Source organism: Acomys minous (assembly GCF_964271855.1).
Source record: "Acomys minous genome assembly, chromosome: 20".
NCBI lineage: Eukaryota > Metazoa > Chordata > Mammalia > Rodentia > Muridae > Acomys > Acomys minous.
Window position 1 is genome coordinate 10,719,535 of NC_140502.1, and position 20,801 is coordinate 10,740,335.

The window sequence follows — 20,801 nt, forward strand, 5'->3', positions numbered from 1 at the left end:
ATGAGCACCAAAGAAACTCTTTATGGAAATGGATTCAAATCCTACAAACCACTCACTGGGCAAAAAGTCCTCATTTCTGCCACAGATAGAATTCTGCCCAAAAGTTGGTAAGTCTGGATAGAGGCAAAATTCATGGTAAAACTCTGTCAAGAGAGGGTAAGCAAGTCCTCAACAGCTCCTGACTCACAAATATATTTGTCAGGTAGCCAGAAGGCTGAAGATGATAATACAATGTTATAGAGAGTTTTGGGTGACAGTTCAAGAAGCAAACTGTCTCAGTCACTTTTTCATTTTGGAAGCTACTAACCTACACTCCTGGTTTATGTAGGTAATTAAGTTTTGTTCCTCCTCAAGTCTCTGATGGGGTTGAGACCGTATAATTTAGTCTTCCAATTAAGCTTAGTTGTTTAGGGGTTAAAATGTTTTTCAATCTACACAGATGCTTTAAGTTGGTAGAGAGGAAATGTGAAAGAGATTAATTTGCATTCAGAATTTTGGATGCATCAATATAGGAAAGATGCTTTTTTCAAGATTGCTGAATACAAGTAGCCAAACACTATGAATGTAACATTTTTATAAGTCCTGGTTGTCCTGTGGTTCTTCTTGCTGTAGGTAGTTTATTTTATTTATGTGTAACAATATAAATGTATATGTAAAAAAGAAATATAATTAAAATAAAGAGTGAAAAACAAATCTTAGTGAGGTTGTTTTAAAATATATCACTACTTTAAAAAATGAAGTAATTGGAATTGTGTGCATGTGTGTGTTTAATTAAGTGTGTGTCTTGGTATATTGTTGTGTACACCTATGAGTTCATGTAACCACAGTACCCAAAAGAGAGCATCAGTTTGATTTTCTTTTTTTTAGAGCTATTGTTACAGGTGTTTGGAATAATCATTTTCTCAAGACAGTACTGGATATTGAATCAGGTCCTCTACAACAGGAAGAAATACTATTAACTCGTAAGTCATCAATCCATCTTTTGTAACTTTTTATTTGTTAATTACTTTCTCTTCTAATTAATATTTCTTTAACTCATGTATATAATTAGGGGCATTTTACCTTCCCCCTGTAAGGGGAACACTGTTTCAACTTCATCTGTTCACTCTCTAAAATCTCCTTGTATTTTATTCTCACTATTGAACTGTCATAAAAGTCAGTCATTCATCCCAATATTAAAGAATACTTTGAGTTTACTGTGAACATTTTTTATGTTAGAGCAGAAAAGAACATTTCCACACTGTACACATGCCAAAAAGCTGTCTCATGAAAAAAATGCTTAGCACATGATTATATGGAAAAGGTACATAACATTAGTAGATATGATACTGACTAGCATCACCATTAGAAAAAAGTGTGACAGTCATTCTAAAAACAAATAGATACTGTACTGCAACCTTATATTTGGTGGCTGTGTAGACCCATTATTTGTAAGTTGTAGTTCATATAATATGAGTTTAGAACTAGGATTTCTTCCTGATATTTTGGATAGAATTTCTTTTTGGCCTTAACAAAATTATATAGAACTTAGGAACAAAGATGCATCCAAGCATGCTGGCAGTGGAAGCCAAGATGGAGAAGATCTCCACAGCAACCATGACCTTGCCCTTGGTGCTATGATATACAGAGATGAAGCTGACCCAGACACTGCAGAACACCAGCATGCTGAAGGTCACGTACTTGGCTTCATTGAAGGTGTCAGGCAGGTTTCTTGCCAGGAAAGCCACAGTGAAGCTTCCCATGGCCAGGCAGGCCAAATATCCCAGGACACAGTAGAATGCAGTCACTGAGCCCTTGTTGCACACAATGATGATATGGCCATGTTCAGAGTGTGCATCAATATCCACAAATGGAGGAGAAGACCCTAGCCAAATTGCACACAGAATAACTTGGAATAGGGAGCACATAGGAATGATGTAGTTAGGTACCCCTGATATTAGGATATACTTCATCCTTCTTCTGGGGCCTGTGAGATTGAAAGCTAGAACTACAGTGATTGTTTTTGCCAGAACTGTGGAAACAGCCACGGTGAATACAATTCCAAATGTGATCTGCTGCAGGATGCAGGTGGCTGTGTTTGGATGCCCAAGGAAGAGCAAGGAGCAGAGGAAACAGGACATGAGAGATATAAGTAAGAGGTAGCTGAGGGTTTTGTTATTGGCCTTTACTATAGGAGTGTCATGGTGCTTCATGAAGACCCCAAGAACCACAGCAGTGAATGCAGTGAAGCACACGGCTACTAAGGCAAGAGCCATACCTAATGGATCTTCATAGCTCAGAAAGACCACAGCTTTGTCTATACAGTGGTTCTGCTCTGGGTTGGCATACTGCTCCTCTGGACACATCACACATTGATCCACATCTGATGGAGAAAGGGAGGCTTTATTAGTGCTGCTTCAGCATTTTATTGATAGGACATTAAAGAAGGATGGCGATATGCACATTTTAATACTGATTATGCAATTTAAGGTCATTGTTGCACAGCAATGATTTTAATTACCATACTCACTTTCTTTAAATTAAAACCAATCATATTTGTGTATTGAATTTTGTTGATGATATATCATATATAATGTTGTCTGTAAGTACAATTTCATTACATCAATTTTAGTGCTATACTGAAATGACTTAGACTTTTGAGTTCAGGAAAGGGAAATTCATTAATGATGGTATACCTGAGTGTGTTTTGAAATCCTTAATTCTGTACTTTCATTGCCTCCGGAGGTCATCGACTGTTTTATCACTGTTGCCTCTCTGACAGAATGGGAATCTGCCTTCTATTGGGACCAAAACTGTTGCAAATTTTTGAGTTTCAATTCACTAGCCCAAGAACACTAACCCGAATGGAATGAGAAGCTTGTATGTGTGGTTTATATTTTTGTGTAGGAATGTAGAAGTAATAACAAAGCTTATGAATCTGAGTTTTATTGGAGTTATAAAGAGGATGTAGTAGAGTGTGAGAGTTGACTAACATATGAATATAAAAGTAGTGATTGAAAACTGCAAAAACCTTAAATAACATTTTTTTCAGTTGTATGAGTATCTAGCCCTGATACTTCTTAATGGGAAGCACCTACATTAAACTGAAAGTAGAAAACTCTGTACTTACTGAGCACTAAAACCTTTCATCCTGATTTTGTGCAGAATCATTCACCCCATTCCTCCTCCCTTATTTTCACCTCTATGAGACCCAGACTCTGTGAGTGGACCCAAGGGTGAAATAAACATGAGTAAACAACATGAGCAAGATGACACAAGGATTCCAATAGTGGTACCCAAGACAGTTCATACTTTCCTATAGTACTCCATTCATAAGTTGCAAGATCCAGAATGGCAACTGTAATATATGTGTGTGAAATTCCACCCAGTCATTGGATAATTGCAGAGAGTGATGATGTGCTTCAAGCCATTTCATTATTTTTATCTAGAGGAATGCATTTATGTATAGATATAATGAGTTAATGTTTTTGTATACCTTAGCTAGTTGGCCCAACTGTAAAGAGAATATAAATGTTTCTCAGAAAACCAGAGTTCAATTCTAGTACTTTTGCCAGCTGTCTCAAAACTGCATGTAACTCAGTCTACATGTTTTAGTAGCCCCTCACCTGCATTTGCATTTGTTACATGTATCCACCTTCCCTCAAAACGTAACCCTAATTAAAGTAATAAAAATAATTTTTGTAACTTTGTGGTATTTGTTAATATCAATAGCCTCTATTATTACTTGCTTTTACATTTAAAACAATTTCATTATGCTTACTTTATTTGAGAGAATGTTGTATGTTGGAATGCATGTATGTAAGAAGCCATCTTCTAGGAGTTAGTTGCCTATGCCTTCTACATGGATCCTGGGCATGAATTCAGTTCGTCACCCTCAGTATCAAGAGATTCAGATTCTGGGTCATCTGTATTACCACTACTGTCATTTAAGAACTTTCATTTAATTATATAGGATGACAGGCGAAATACTTGAAAAATTTTCCATTGTTCATTTACATTTAGTCATCTCTAAATAAATAATCATGTGGCTAATACGTTCTGTGTAGGTGGCAATAATATTTTAATACTTGAACTGAATTCTTTCTGTATAAATTATTCTAAGCTACCACAGTATTATATTATTACATTATTAATTGGACATTATATATAATATATTGATTACAAGTATCCTCATATTTCCTCCATCATGTCTGAAGACTCAGGCCCACCATACGTAGCATTATGTAACATCAGACATTTGAAAATTGGTCTTTGGATATTACAAAATATCTTCCATCTCATATTAGATTAATAATAAGAGAAATATTTTCCCTCTATATTAATATAACAGAGAACTTGTATTTGGTACCCAGCAGTGACATGGCAGGATCTAGCATGTCTCATGCCCTAATCTGTACTGCACAGACATATGTGGTGTGCACAAATCATGTAGGGGCACATATATACTTGCAAAGAGAATAAATAAAAAATTTTAATGATCTAATCTACATAGAGTTTTAGAAGAGACAAACCATTAAGAAAATCTATAAAATTCATGAAAACTGAGGCTTCATTATCAAAATCTTTCTTTGAGAAAATGTGACCCTCTGTTAATTGAAAATGAGTCACAGTGTCTATAATGACAGGAGGGTTTATTGTTTGCTGTTATTCAGGAAATTGTTAATATTTGTAGTTCTCCAAAGACCTACTTAGGACAGTTATATGTATTATTTATTCAGTTGTTGTTGTTTGACAAGTTAAGTATCTCAAAGTGGTTAGGAGATGATGATAAATGTGAAGGTTTCTGCACAGCAGCAACACTCACTTGTCTCATTAGAAATTTCATTTCCTGGGCATGGGCTGCATTCAAAACAACAGGAGGCCATTCCCTCTTTCCAGAATTTTCTGAATCCAGGACCACAGTCAGCACTACACACAGAGGGCAATATCTAAGAAAAATTAGACACATGCTGATATCAGATTTTTTTACCTACTTCTTCCATATATATTATATTAGCTTGTTGAGTTATGAATGACCTTATTCTATAAACATGAACTGATGGAGCACATGTCACTTAGCACATTGTATAGTGTCAAGCATAGAAATGTATGGAAAGAAATTGATGAAAAATTGAGTTGCTTCCCAACTCCTAGAAATGTAGGAACAAGAATTGATGGTGTGCTGTATGCAAGCACTATAGAACTTCAGCCGCAGTTTTCTAGTTAATGAATGTTAACTTGACCCCAAGTACAGTAAGAAGACAGAGAAGAATTACTTGAGAAATTATACCTATTAGACTGGACTTTTCCTATATTTGTTAGGCATTTCATTCCATGTTAATTCCGTTTGAGTGACCATCCCACTATGGGAGGTGCTCTTGCCAGGCAGGAATCTATGAGAAATGTAGCAGAACAAGCCAGTATGCAGAGCTTTTCCAGGGTCTAAATTTAGTTCCAATCCACAGATTTCTGTCTTGTCTTCCCTTGACTGTCATGGGTGAGCCCAATCAACTTTCCTCACTTTGCTTCTGGTCAGTATTTAATCACAGCAACAGATTAGCAATGTAAGACTAAAAGACTCATGCACCCAGGGAAATTTCTCCAGAAACTCAGATACCAGACATGCCTACCAATAAATTGACAGTGTATACTTTGACAAACTGAATGTAAAGAGAAAATAGGTGAGTGGACAAATCCTGGTTTATTTGTTTTGAGAAAGTACTTAATTTCTTTGTATTGAGCTGGAGGGAAGAGTGTTTCCTGAGGGGAACATGCTCCACAAGGGCTGGAAATGTTGGGAACACTCATATAAAGATTGTTTAATTTAAATCGAAAAGATTTTAAGTTAAAATAAAATATTGAACGTGAAGGTCATTTGCATGACAATAAACATCGAAATTGCGGACTGCATGGACAATTGATCCATTCCTGCCTTCCCAGTTTGAATCCTTTGTTCTTTATTGTAGATAAAATTGTGATTCTATAATTGGGTTGAATTATGTGATGGATCAATGCTAACTGATATATGTATGTTGAGCTGTGCTTTCATATCGGGAATCAAGTCATGTTCTGCTAAGAGAGTGATCTTTCTCTTTTGTTGTTGAGTTCTCTTGGTAGGTGTTTAGTCAAGAATTATTCCATACATATCCACCTTAGAGATAATTGTCTAATATTTTCTATTACACCTCAGTACAATGCATTTCCACTATTCTCATAGAACAGCTCTCTTCATGTATGTGATGAGTTTCTGACTTTCCCATGGAGGCATCAAACCTGTCTTTCTCATAAGCAGTTCTTATTGCCTTTGTCTTTCAATTAGAAAATGTGACTACTACAATTCTGTTATCATTTATAATTATTATTTAATTATTTCTGCATGTTGTTACTGCAATATTGATTCCTTTCTAATAGATGATTTTCTTTCTGTTGTTCTACTGTTGTCTTTATGTAGCAATGGCAACTTTTGTTCAACTTACTTATAATTATGAAAGAATTCTTAAAGTATCATTTGTAGTGCTGTCTCAGTGCACATGAATTTCTATAATTGTGTTCATTATTGAACTTTGGTCTATTTGCTTCTATTATGAGATATCAATATACTGTGTATAGTAGCTAGCCTTGACAGTTATGTTTCTAAATGTTTGACACACATAACAGTTACGCTCTACCTTTAAGAGCCTTCGTAGTGGAATCTGCTATTCTTCATGTGCTGCTATTCTATGAACGGGATTTTTATACAGAAGCATTCTATATCCTCTTCTTGGTACAAAGCAAATTTAAATAATGTATATCAAGGTCTGGCTCATTTTTTGTGATGATGTGTGCCTTTAATCCTAGCACTCAGGGAGGTAGATGCAGGGCAATTGCTGTGATTCTGAGACCAGGGTGCTCTACTAAGTGATCCCTGGATTGCCATGGCTACACCAAGAAACCCTATCTAGAAAAAGAAAACGAAGCAAAACAAAACAAAGAATCAAGCAAACAGCATCCCAAAACAAAGTTGGATCATTTCTGATGTTGAGAGTTTAGTACATAATTAAGTGCTCTCTCTGTATCGCCACTGATCATGTTTTATTTAAGAAATTTAAAGCTACATTTTACTGGATATAATGTAGGTGCCTTCAGTCTGTCCTTTTTATCCTATTGTTCCCATGGTTTGTAAATTTGTTCTGTTCATCGTATGCCCTTTGTATCCTCCGTATTGCATTCTTCTTTATTGTTTTTTTGTTCATCACACTTTGAGCATTCTAACTCATATGTCTTGTCTTCAAGTCTTTGCATCCAGTCTTCAACTTGAAATGTTCTCTTGATGAGAATACTGATGTTTTTATTTGATTTATTATGTTGTTCCCTTACATTTTAGTTGATTATTTAACAATATTTTGTATCTTCATTACATTCTTGTTTCAACTCTTCACTCAGTGTCTTATTGTATACAAATATTCAAGGTGTCACTGTATACTCACAGAGGTGATTTGTGCTCTTGATTCTTTGGGAACTCTCTTATAATTTTTATTATTTCCATTGCATCATTTAAATTTTATTTCATGGTTATCGTAAAAGGACTCAATATAGCATGTTGTCTTGCCCAAAAACTAAGTAAAAATAAACTGATGCCCAAGGAATTCATGATTTAAAGACATATATCTTTCCAGTGGTACAGATGTAGTTAAAATATATCTCAGTGTAGGATGAAGCTCAGTTATGAGCACTCATGCAATTAGGTGTGTCGTTAATGCCAGCTGTAAAATAATTATGCTTTGTTTTTTTCAAATTTGACATCATTAATTTAGATCACATGCCGAATTTTACTACTTACTTGTATCTTCATTTTCCCATGCTTTCATCCAGGTTCCTTCTTCTTCCTCTGTGTGCCCAAGGGCCTCCCAAGGGGAAGTGATCGAATATGGGTAAGTATAGTTCATGTCAGAGGCAGAGTCTGCTGTACACAACTGTGGAGAATGAGCTGTCCACTCTCCCCATTCTTCCATACCACTCTCTGCACTTCACCAGGTGTCCAGCAGCTAGTCCCAGCATCTGTGCTGATCTACTGCTTGGTAAAGCCTCACATAGGACAACAATTTTGAGCTGATATATTCTTGTAAGTGAATATATCCCATGCATGAATTTCTGGGTCTCTGTAGCCTCACTTTGGATGATCATTTTAGTTTCATACATTTGTCTGCAAATTTCAAGATTTAATTGTTTTTAAAACCTGAGTGGGATTCCAGTGTGTAAATGTACCTCAGTTTCTTTATACATTCTTTGGTTGAGGGTCATCTAGGTTGTTTCCAGATTCTGGTTGTGGTGAACATAACTGAGCAAATTTATTTGTTGTATGGTTGAATGTCTTTTCTGTATATGCCCAGGAGTGGTATAGCAGTGTATTTAAGTATCATTATTCCTAATTTTCTGAAAAAATACCAGATTGATTTCTGTAGTGGTTTTACAAGTTTACACATCCACCAGCAATGGAAGAGTGTTCACCATTCCCCACATCCTTGGCAGCATTTTCTGCCACTTGAGTTTTTTATTTTGGGATCATGATGGGTGTAGGATGGAATGTCAGATGTGATTTCATTTACCTCTCCCTAATGACCAGGAATATTGAGCATTTTAAAGTGTTTCTCAGTTTTTCCCATGGAAAAACAAAAAACCCAGAATACCTAAAACAATCCTATACAATAAAAGATCTTCTGGATCAATCTCCATACCTGATCTCAAACTGTACTATAGAACAACAATAATTAAAACACCATGGTATCAGCATAGCAATGGGATGGTTGATCAATGGAATCAAATTGAAGACCCAGAAATAAATCTATGCACATATGGACACTTGATATTTGACAAAGAAGCCAAATTTATTCAATGGAAAAAGGATAGCATCTTCAATAAATGGTGCCAGTCTAACTGGATGTCTAGATGTAGAAACATGTAGTAGACCCATAGTTATCATCATGCAAAACCTCAAGTCCAAGTACATAAAAGAGTTCAACATAAAACCAGAGTCAGTAAATCTGTTAGAAGAAAATGTAGGAAAGAGCCTGGGACTCATTGGCACAAGAGACACTTCCTGAACAGAATTCTAACTGCCCAGGCCTTAAGGTCAACAATTAATAAATGTGATCTGAAGAGGCTGAGAAGCTTCTTTAAGCAGAAGACAATGTCAACAGAACAAAGTGACATCCTACAGACATCTGACAATGGCTTAATATCCAAAATTTATAAAGAGCACAAGAAATTAAACACCACCAAACCAAATAAACAAATTAAGAAATGGGTCTCAGAATTCAATATAGAATTCTCAACTCGAATTGCTGAGAAACACTTAAAGAAATATTCAACATCCTTAGTCATCAGAGAAACGCAAATCAAAAATACCCTGCGATTTCATCTTACACCCGTCTATATGGCCAAGATCAAAAACTCAAATGACCACACATGCTGGCGAGGATGTGGAGAAAGGGGAACTGGTAAGAGTGGAAACTTGTACAACCACTTTGGAAATCAATCTGTCCCTCTCTAAGAATACTGGGAATAGTGCAACCTCCAAATCCAGGTATTCCCCTCTTGGAATATACCCAGAAAATGCTCCACCACACAACATGGACACATGCTCAACCATGTTCATAGCAGCCTTATTCATAATAGCCAGAACCTGGAAACATCCTAAATGTCCCTCAGTCAAAGAATGGGTAAAGAAACTGAGGTACATTTACACTACGGAATACTACTCAGCTATTAAAAACAAGGAAATCTTGAAGTTTGCAGACAAATGGATGGAACTAGAAATGATCTTATTGAGTATGTTGACCCAGACCCAACAAGACACACATGACATATATTCACTAATAATTATGCAGTGGCCCAACAGTGATGTCCCATGAAAGTCTTCAAATACCAGGAGTTTGGGTCAGATGTGGGGACCTCTTATTTGGACTCTAGGTGAGAGAAGTATAGGAGAATAGAGAAAAAGAAGGATCCAGAGGGTCCTAGAAACCTACAAGAAGAACATCATGATTGGTAGATCTGGACCCAGGGGGCTCTGCTCAAGCTACTGTACCAACCAAAGACAACACATGCAGTAAATATTGAACCCCTATTCAGATCTAGCCAAGGGACTGGGCATTATCCACAGTCATGTGGAGAGTGGGGATTGACTGTGAAATGAACTCTGGATCCCCATATTTGACCACTTCCCCTTGGTAGGGAGGCCTGGTATCACTCAGAGAAAGAATAGAAAGGGTGCCAAGATGAGACTTGATGGGCTGTGACCATATGGTGAAGGAGGAGGGTCTCCTTCTGTCACAATCCTAGGGGATGGGAATTGGGTGAAAGAGGGAGGAAGAATGGAATGGGAGGAGACAAACAAGGGAACAAAAATTGAGAAGTAATCTGAACAAAATAATAATAATAATAATAATAATAATAATAATAATAATAATAATAATAAAGATTTTCATGACCAGTGATTGTTAGGCCATTTTCTTTGTTTCATTTGTCTTAGAGGTTTTAGGGCTTATTGCTTTTGGATAACTGGGTTTTGGAGATGCCATATTATTTTGATGCTTATCATTTGTTTTGACCCATTGGCCTTTAGTCATCCTGCTGTGTCTGATGTGTGGTTGTAGTTTCTATTGTCCTTTTCTGACCATCGAGAGCAGGTCATAGGTGAGTGGCTTTATTTGGAGACCTCTCACTAGTAGGTATCAGGGAACCATTTCCTGAGTCATGCAGGTGACCTAGGTTCAGATCTGGGAACTCTCCATGGATTGGCAGGTGGAACTTTGAAAAGATCCACTTGTGTCCACAATGTGAGTTTTCCTTTGGTTACGAAGGCCCAGCAACTGGTACCTTGCATCCCACTGCTTGACCAAACACAGAGAGCTAGGGTGCTGTCCACTTATAGCTTTGTGGCTAATGTTTAGGGACCCTTCCTTTGTTTGCGCCTGCTTTGACCTGGGAACTCTCCTTGCATTAGGCTGTTGAATTGAGGATAGATCAACTGGTGGTACACACCTTCATGCCTCTCCTCAGCTATCAGACCTAGACTCTGGTACCTATAGCCCACAGTTCAGTTTGAGATTGTGTGGCTATGCAGAGTGCAGGCCTAAGTCTAGGTGGGCTCCCCCATATACATATCTCAATGAAGAAAAAATAAACATAAAAATGAAGACCTGTGGCACACCTGTGCCTTGGGTATTTCTTGTATTAGTCAGAGAATGTGAGGTCAGATCTTCCTGCGCTCCAAACCGTGCAGTTTCAATTGAACCTGAATAAACAGACTCTGGTGCCCTCCAGCTCACTGTTCACTCCCAGATACAAAGTCTGACATGTAAAGTGCAGATGCAGATCTCAGGCAGACATCCAGACCCTGGGTCCTAAGATTATGCCCACAGTTAAATAGTGATGTCTCTGTGGACCAGTTTATATGGTCTGGTGCCAGACCCACCCATGTTCCAGACAGTGTGGACCCCTCTCACCCAGGGTACTCCAGCTCTGGTGTTCTGAATCTCTCCGCCCAGTCCCATTGACTCAGTCTCTCTGATCAGACAGCCATCTGTCTGTGCTGCTATTCTGAATCCTCTCACAATTATTATTAATTTTTAGCTTAATATGTCATTGAACATTCTTTTATTTAATTCTATAACATTGGAGTCATGTTCTTTCCTTCCATATCTTCATATTTACGTTTATTTTTTCTCCCTTTGGATATGTATATGGGGGCAGGGCATTGTTTATATTATTTTGCATTCTGTATACACTTCCATTGGTTGTTCATGTAATATTCTCCTTAGATGTGGTTATAACAAACATGAGTTTTCATTTCTTACCGTAGAATTCACATATATTTCAGTAGCTACACGTTTAGCTCATATTTTCTTTTCTTAGATAGACATTTCTCATCACACTGAAGAGAATAATTTACTATCAGTTTTATATATTCTGAGCAATATGACATATAACTCTATATGAAAATGGAAGACATTCTTGGAGTTGAATCATTTAAAATTCAATGAACTTTGAAACTGGGTAATGTGAGGTAAATACCTTAACATCATCCACATCAGAACTCATACCTATACTATTCAGAGATATACCATGTGAAATTTCTTTTCTTAAAGTCAAATTTGTATTACTAACAATCCACATAATACAGAGAATTAAAAATGAAATCCCATTATAGATTAGAATTCACTATACCATAATTCAGGGAGTTAAACAAGATTCTTCTGGTGAAAAATTTCATCTCTAGGGCCGGAGAGACTGTACATTGTAACTAATAATTATTGCTCATGAAGAGGACCCAAGTTTGACTTTGAAAACCCATTTCCTGTCAAAAGTCCATCTTAAGTTCCCAAGAATATGAATCACTTTTTGGAATCCATACACATTACATGTGCCAGTATTGCATGGACACATAAACAGATAAACAATTCATAAACATGTTAAAGAAATAATTAATTGAATAAAAACCTAGTTTATAAATCTTATAAAGCCTAAAATGGTTCATGAAAATTTAAATTTATATATAGAAGCCTTTAGAATTTAGAAGCTCAATGTAAAAATAATTAAACAGTATTACATAATAAAATGAATGATTTATATATTTTTCCTTACTCCATCCTTACAATAATCTCAATATCTTAGACATCTGTGCCAGATGTCCAACAGAAATTTAAAAATCACTGTGTTGTAATAAGACTGGAGTCAAGAACCTATTGCTCACTTTAGAGCAAGTAATATAACACAGTAATAAAAGACAGTATTATACTTATATTAAAAGCCAGAAACAGCACTGATATTAGAAATGTAACTGTATGGAATTATGGAATGTTCAAAGAGTTAATAAATATATCACATCAAAAGCAAAAATAACAAACATAGTATAAGAGGACACTTTTTGATCCCTTATCTGACAATCTATTTTATTTCACTAATTTAGAATGTACACACATGACAGTGTTTACTGGCCAGTCAGATAAATCAGTACAATCAGTTCAAACCTACCTTTGTACTTCCTGTGGCCCACTCCATCATCTCTGCAGATATACGGAGCTGTTGATCATGTGGAAAATAGGGGCTGAAACTTCCAATCTTCACCTTAATTTCAAGACCTTGTTGCAAATTGGAAATATAGAAAATGTCACATTCCTCCTGCAATATTTCTCTTTGGTTCATATTCACTCTGTCACCAACTGGATTTGTGAAGTGGATATTCCTCAGAATGTCATAAAGCTGAAATAGAAATAGCATACTGTAGTGCATAATTCTTTTCTTGAAGCCAGACAGTGTAATCTGACTTTATCCTAAAGAGAAATTTAATGAACGTATCCAGGAGCAAAATATCAATTAAAGCAACTGGATAAATAAAATTAACATCTCTGTGAGCATCTGGAGAACTAAGACATGGTGGGCTTCTGGGAGGGTATGGGAGTGAGTCTATGTGAGACTCATAGTAGCAATGGTCATGTAGACTAGACAGGACACTTTGTAGATGGAGGGGAACATCAACCCACACAATTAAATTTCAGCCCAAATTTACCCTGCATATGGAGAATGCAAGGATAAAGATAGCAGTGAGATTGATGGGATATCCAACAATGCCTGGACCAACAGCCGGACATGCTTTGGGGAAAAGCCAGACTCTGACACTATTAATGACAATCTTCTATGCTTGCACATGGGAGCCTAGCAAAGCTGTTCTCTGAGACCCTACACCAAGAAGTGATGGAAACACATTCTGAGATTCACAGCCAAACACAGGGTGAAGGGTATGAAATTTAGTGGACAAGTTGGGAGGAAAGGAAGAAGTATCTGGGAGTAACAGAGCTCTACAAGTAGGCCAAAACAGCTAACTAACCAGGGCCCAGAGGGGCTGGTGGAGATTGAAATACACACTAACAATCATGCATAGATTGGGTCCAGGACCTCTACACATATAAAGCCAATGGGAACCTCAGGCTTCATGTGTGCCCAATAATTATGAGAGAGCAGGAGTCAGATTAGGACTCAGTTGACATCTCCATGATCACTACAACCTGATGGAGATGCCTCGCATGGCCATGGGGAACAAGAAATGCTCAGCCCTGATGCAACTTGAAGAGCTTGGGTGAGTGAGGAATTCACTTTTTGAGGAGTAGGTAGTGGGGATGGATGTAAAGTGTGACTTGGAGTATCTGATAGAAGAGCTTAACCTCAAGATATAAAGGGAATAAATAATTTAGTTTAATTTTTAAAATACCATATTGTTCCTAGAATTTTTTAGCTCATACTTGCAGAACAAAACCAGATGTACAGTACGAACACACACAGACACACTGGCACACACATACACATTATCACACACAGATACACACATTCCTACACATAGGGAGGTTCCTTATTTACAGAATGTACTACAATACAGGAACACAATTATTTACACAGAAATATGTATACATGCCCCCAAACTTAAAAAATACAAGCGCACACAGGTACAGAAACATACAGATGTAGAAGAGTACAAAACACATTCATAGGCACTCACACACATTCCCTGACAGGTACTCAGGAGAAAAAGAGATTAAAAACAACCACATAGCGTGACACTGACAGAAAGATAAATTTATGGTCCCATCCAACATACACAGAGAGGCAGGTATAAAGCCATACATACATAAAGTCACACACACACACACACACACACACACACACACACACACACACACCACATATACAAAGCAACACAGATATACCTACATGCAAACACATTGACCAAAACATAAAAAATACAAACTCAGTCACCTCACAACATGTTCACTGACAAATCCTCATGGAAAATACAGGCAGACAGCAACACACATACTAAAGACAGTGCTACCTACAAAAATTTATGTTAACTTTCAGAGATAATTGGAAAGAGGGGCAGGTGGAAGAGAAACATCTATACACAGCAACAGCAACACAAATATGTAAAGCAATGCAAAACAACAGGAAGAACATAAGTATATAGAGAATGATAAGTATAACTTTTCACTTATGAACAAACATGTATGTAGTGAATTGAATTCCAGCACTATTTCTTTTTTTTTTTTTTTTTTTTTTTTTTTTTTTTAATACATTTTTATTAATTTATACATATTACATCTCAGTTGTTAGCCCATCCCATGTATCCTCCCATCCCTCCCTTCCTCCCACTTCCCCCCCCTACTCCCCTCCCCTATGTCTGTGTCTGAGGGGGATCTCCTCCCCCTGAATATGCTCATACGGTATCAAGTCTCTCCTTGGTGACCTATTATCTTTCCTCTGAGTGCCACCAGGCATCTCCATCCAAGGGACATGATCAAATATGGGGCACCAGAGTTTGTGTGAGAGTTAGATCTTCTTCTCCACTCAACAGTGGAGAATGTCCATCGGCTAGTCCGGGTAGGGGTTCAAGGTTTTTACTGCCTATTTTTTCCTTGGCTGTTGCCACAGTTTGCGGAGGACCCCAGGGCCCAGACTCGCCTGTAGTTTTCCAGGACCCACTGGATCCTTCCATTTCCTCTTTCTCCCAGGCTTCTCACACCTAAAGATTCAATAGGATGTCCTCCCCTCTTACCCATTATTCTGGTAGGTACAGTTTTTCATGGGGACGTACACCTTGGGCTAGTGTCTCGATATAAGTGAGTATATACCATTTAGCTCTTTTTGCTTCTGTGTGAACTCACTCATTATGACAATTTCTAGTTCAATCCATTTGTCAGCACTATTTCTTATGTACTTACTCTCACAAACCCAAGTAATCATCCTAATACCTACACTGGGTGTTGCATCAGTTTAAAAAACTTGAGAAAACAATCCATAAAGTCATGACAACATATTTGACAATTTATGAACAAGGGCTTATCCTCTCATCATGGAGAGGATTAATTGGCAAACACTGATTATACTTCCAGTTTTGACCAGTGTGATGATATTAAGGTTGTTTGTGTCAAAGTCAGTAGGCATCATAAACAAAATTCCCTGCCACACTAATACTTTTGTATTTTGCATTTTTACTGGTCTTTCTTTTCTTTTTTCTTTAAATAATTTATTAATATTAATTCCAGTTGCTATCCCCTCACTTGTATCTTCCCATTACCCCCTCTCTCACTCTTTCACCCTATCAAGCTTTATATTTCTTTTCTAATAAATTCAGTTTGTGTCTGTGAGAGCCTTCTAAAAGTATGTCTTTCATGACATTAAACATTTTCCAATAGAAGAAACAGTACCTTCAAACAGATAAGATTGATGTTCCTCAGTGTGCCTATTTCCTGATGAACTAGATATTGAAATGTCCACTCATGAATGGCATGGGCTGAGGCATACACAGCATTGTATATGGCATAACTGCTATCACTAAAGGCCATGTCAAAAGTCTGTTCCATTAGCCGTTCCAATGTGGCATTGGTTGAACAGTTCTTCAGTGAATTAAATTTATATGCCAAGGCTTCACAGTTAAAGTTCATCCACTCCTGGCTTGCAAGATATTTGTTAGAGTATTTGATAGCATCCAATGCTTGGACAAACTTTTTGAAACCTGAAATATCTGGACGATGGTGTTCAAAGGTAAGAGTCCCATGAAATGAGTGCAGTGTGCAGTCCCTCTTACTTATAATGTCATCCCACTGGGAGGTTGTGATCCATATTCTCTTTATACCTAGAGATTCCCATTTTCTTAAGCTCAAAGCTAGTGTATACTCTATGTCACCATAAATGATGACAACATTTGTGGAAGATGTCATGATTTGGTTGTAATACACTTCTGCTTTTGACATGTATAACTGCATGTTGACTGGGATCATGTTCACAAAGGCAAAGCAGACTGTGTTTTTTTCCATCTCTCTCCTCAAATAAGTGAGAAATTGGATGCCCTGATGATTGTCTGAGATGACTAGCCCGACCCAGTTCCATCTGAAATAAAGTATGAAGGAGACCATGGCCAGGGCTAAAGATATGTCCTTAGGGCCGATCTGATATAGATGGGGAAACTGTTCATGATCACTTAGGGCAGGATGGAAAGGCCCAAATGAAAGCTGAAAGACCTAGGACACAGGTAGCAGCATGAGGCAGCAAGAATATGTAAGAACTTGTAAACACATTTCTCTTCAGAGAGTTCTAGAAAAACCTATTAGCTATTATGTCTTCCCTCATCTCTATTTCAAAGAAGGACATGTAGACCTATTATGTCTCTATTTACTAAGGCCCTTGAACAAATACATCGATATAATTATGAGGTTATTATCCTTCTTAAACTCTTCTTAGAATCTCTTAATGGTACCAAAAGACACATGATATCAAAATTCCCACTCCAAAAACTCTCACCTTATGAGTCGTGAAGAATTCCAATAATATCTGCATAGTTGCAGTTGTTTCCCAGTTTGGTCCTGTAAGTGACACTGTACACTTTGGATGTCCTGAACAGTCATAATTAAGGCTAACGTTGTTTATCATCATATGATTATGGGTGGTGAATTGCGACAGTGTTTTACAACCAAACATCATGTAGTCAAACAGAGAGATATTTGGTAAAAGAACAGGGTTCCTGTTGACTTCATCCATGGAAAAAGCCAATGCAAAAGCAAATCGCTGGCTCTTTGGTGTTGTGCTGTAAAAAGATACAGTGTTTATTATGGATAGTGATATACAGGTAATCATTTGTCATAAATAAAAGAAATATCCTTTATCAAACAGTATATCCTTCCACCTCCAAATCGACACAGGTGTCCTGTGTTGCGAGATTATATTGACATAAGAAGCTAGAAATTATAAAAAATTTAAACACTCCTGAGAGTGTGTCTCCTATATATAATATGTGATACTGACATCTTCCACAGAGAGTGTTTCTATGTCTTGTTTTTGAATTCTGTCTCAGATGGTAAAGACATGATTCACTCTGAATTAAATACAATCAGTTTCCGTTTAGAAATTGTATCTCTGTGGTGTTTTTATTTATAATAATAGGCTCTATTAGAATATTCTTTACCTATGCACAGGACATTTATAATTGAGAATTTCATTAATAGAAAAAAGATTTCATATTCAGGCCTTGTGCTTTCAATAATTATATCTTACAAGAAATGTTGGGAAACACCAATTATTTAAGAACTGCCAGTGGCCTAGTTGTCCAATGTTCTGTGTTTGAAAACATCTTTGAGAAATTTAGAAACTTTGTATGAATCCCATAATTCTAAGACATTCAGCTATGCAAAGCAAAATTACTGAAAGAGAAATGAAAGCGATAAATTTGACTTAAGTCTCAGTAAATAAATATTTCAGACATAAAGGGAGAAAATGTATGGCTATTAAATAATGGCAAAATTGAATTGGTAAGTAGCTTCTCTGTCTGTTCTCAAGTGTTGCCACCTATCACACGACAGAACTGTCACTCAGGCAACCAAAAAAGGGTTGTAAGCTGTCACCAGGATGGGTGAAAGCCTCACTTTTCAAATAATCCAAACATATCCTTTACAGTCCCAGAGTGTGAAGAACTTGCCTTGGTTGTATATAAAAACTAGTGTTTGTACAACGATACAAGTAAAGTATGGAGCAACAGGAACATAGTTCCCATTAACCTGATGTCTTCCTTCCAGTCTCAATCCATCTTCAGAAACCACAGTGTGACCAAATGCCATGCATTAGAATGAGTGTCTTTGTATCTATGTGGAAGCTCTCAAGAGCTATGTGTACCACAAACACTACTAACACAAACACTACAAACATTACATGCACTAGGAGATACAGTAGAGTGTATAACCATTTACTGTAATATACATAGGATAAAACTTGTTGAAACATACGGGATTGCTTTCAGTCAAACATCACTGGGTATGGTAAAATGGAAACTATGGCTAGGAGGGCTATATCTGTTGGGTCACTGTGGGGGATGTTTTTTAATCATCCAAAAGCTTTAATGATGTGCCTAACGGAAATGAAACCAGAACACTCATGAAAAGAATTAAAAGTAGAAAAAGCCAGGTGTCTGTAAAGAAGTAGTGGTTCACTCTTGGTATGTGAGAACAGGACAGAAGACTCAAAGTATTGCTATGATCCTCATCAGATACCTCATAAAATATGTGTCATGATATTTACATGGAAGATTTTAAAAGCACTTACTATGTATTCAGATATTTCTCCCAGTGCTCTCTGTTTAGTATCTCAAAGGTTGGTTTAATGAAGAAGACACAATTTGTCTCCAAGTCCAGTTCTTTATCTTCCTTCAACTTCATTCTCCAATAGCACCTAGGATGAGCTAAACTGTCCAGGAGAAGAGGGAAGTTCAGTAGCAAGAAATGGAAAATCCAAGCACACATACTTGTCCTGCCTTAAACTTGGGCAAGGTGGTATCTCAACTGCCATCAGCACATCTCAAATGAGCACCTATGGTTTTTGACCTGCTTTTATTTCTCTGGCCAAAGAGACTCTAGCTGTATGTTCTTGTTCACTTGTTTTTCACACTGATTCCGATTACTAGATGAATGTTTAACACCCTCTTCCCTGGGGTTATGCACCTGATGTCCACAGTCCATAGGAAAAGCATGGTTAGGTAAATAAATATGTGAATAGTTCAGTCCCAGGGTCTGTGAGTGAAATCACTCATGTTTTAAAATTTAAAGCCCCTTGGAGAAAAGTCTTTTGTTCAGAATTGTTCCTTGGAATGTCCTAACAAAATTACTGTGTGAGTAAAATTATAAATGATCTCAGTGTATTGTGTCAAATGATCAACAGTGAGACGTGCAGAAATGGTTAAGGAAGGACTCACTACACTCCAATATGGGGACACAGTGGGAATTGTATTGTAAAATCCAATTCAGAGAGAGACTGTTCCCCATTTAGAGCCATTGAGACTCAAACAGCAATCATACTGGGGACAATGCTACATTTTGCACTGGTACAGATTATCCAAACAAATTCTTTGCTTCCATTGCCTTGAAAATCATTATACATGTCAAATTTAGAGATCTATTCAGTACTACTGTATCCAAAAAATCTATCGTGTTTACCAACTAAAGGTTGATATTTAAAGGTTCAGCAAGATCTATAGAGAACATCAGATTTGTGTACCTTGTTTCATATCCTAATAAATACCAAGCAATCCTACACCCAATCTATCCCTGTTCATGAGAATGTAAGCTGAATATTTGACTTCTAAATCATTATCTCCCTCCCACATACTCCATTTTGAAATTCAATACTGCGTGCTGACCCATTTCTTCTACTTTTTTTGATTTACTAAATTGCTTTTCCTCATTTTACATTCCAGTCATGGCTGTGAAAAAGTATTGTCTTGAGTATCTCAGAAGCAAATAACAACTGGAAAGCAATACATTGTTTAATCTGTAAACACTTACGTGATTTTTCTATTCATCTACTGATGAATTCATGCTCATGAGCTTCGTGAAGTGCACATGGACTGCAAGAAAAGCAGGACAAGTGCAGAAAATTGTCGGGTTTGTGTGCTGATATGGAATATTTAGCATTTGAGATGAGAGTACAAGGTTTGTATTTTCCTCTGTGTCTTGTTGTATAGTTAAGAAACATCATTTAACTTATACATGACATATTGTTCTGTGATGAGCTCTTCTGGAGTGCTAAGACATGGACAGAAAGGAAAGTCACCAGGGAATGCTTTCCTAGGCAGACAGAAAAAAATAATCTTTAAGCTGGCAAGTGAATTTTCCACTATGTAACGTGGAGCATGGTATCCAGTTTGAGTGTGTAATAATTATTATTTATTTAAAAATTTATACAATGTACTGGGATTCCTTATAGAACAGTTACTCACATGTGTCAGGTACCTAAGAAATATTTGTCTC

The 20,801-nt window shown here is 37.0% G+C and overlaps 1 protein-coding gene across 1 annotated transcript; it reads right to left on the minus strand.

Moving 5' to 3' along the window:
- Positions 1–1,455: 1,455 nt before the first annotated feature.
- On the minus strand, positions 1,456–17,346 carry LOC311590903 (vomeronasal type-2 receptor 116-like; the record flags this gene model as incomplete). The annotated part of the gene is made up of 5 exons (XM_084770198.1): positions 1,456–2,362; positions 4,805–4,928; positions 12,994–13,221; positions 16,218–17,030; positions 17,311–17,346. 5 exons carry the CDS (start codon positions 17,344–17,346, stop codon positions 1,464–1,466), a joined length of 2,100 nt encoding a protein of 699 aa, XP_084626324.1. The 3' UTR covers positions 1,456–1,463.
- Between the last annotated feature and the right edge of the window lie 3,455 nt (positions 17,347–20,801).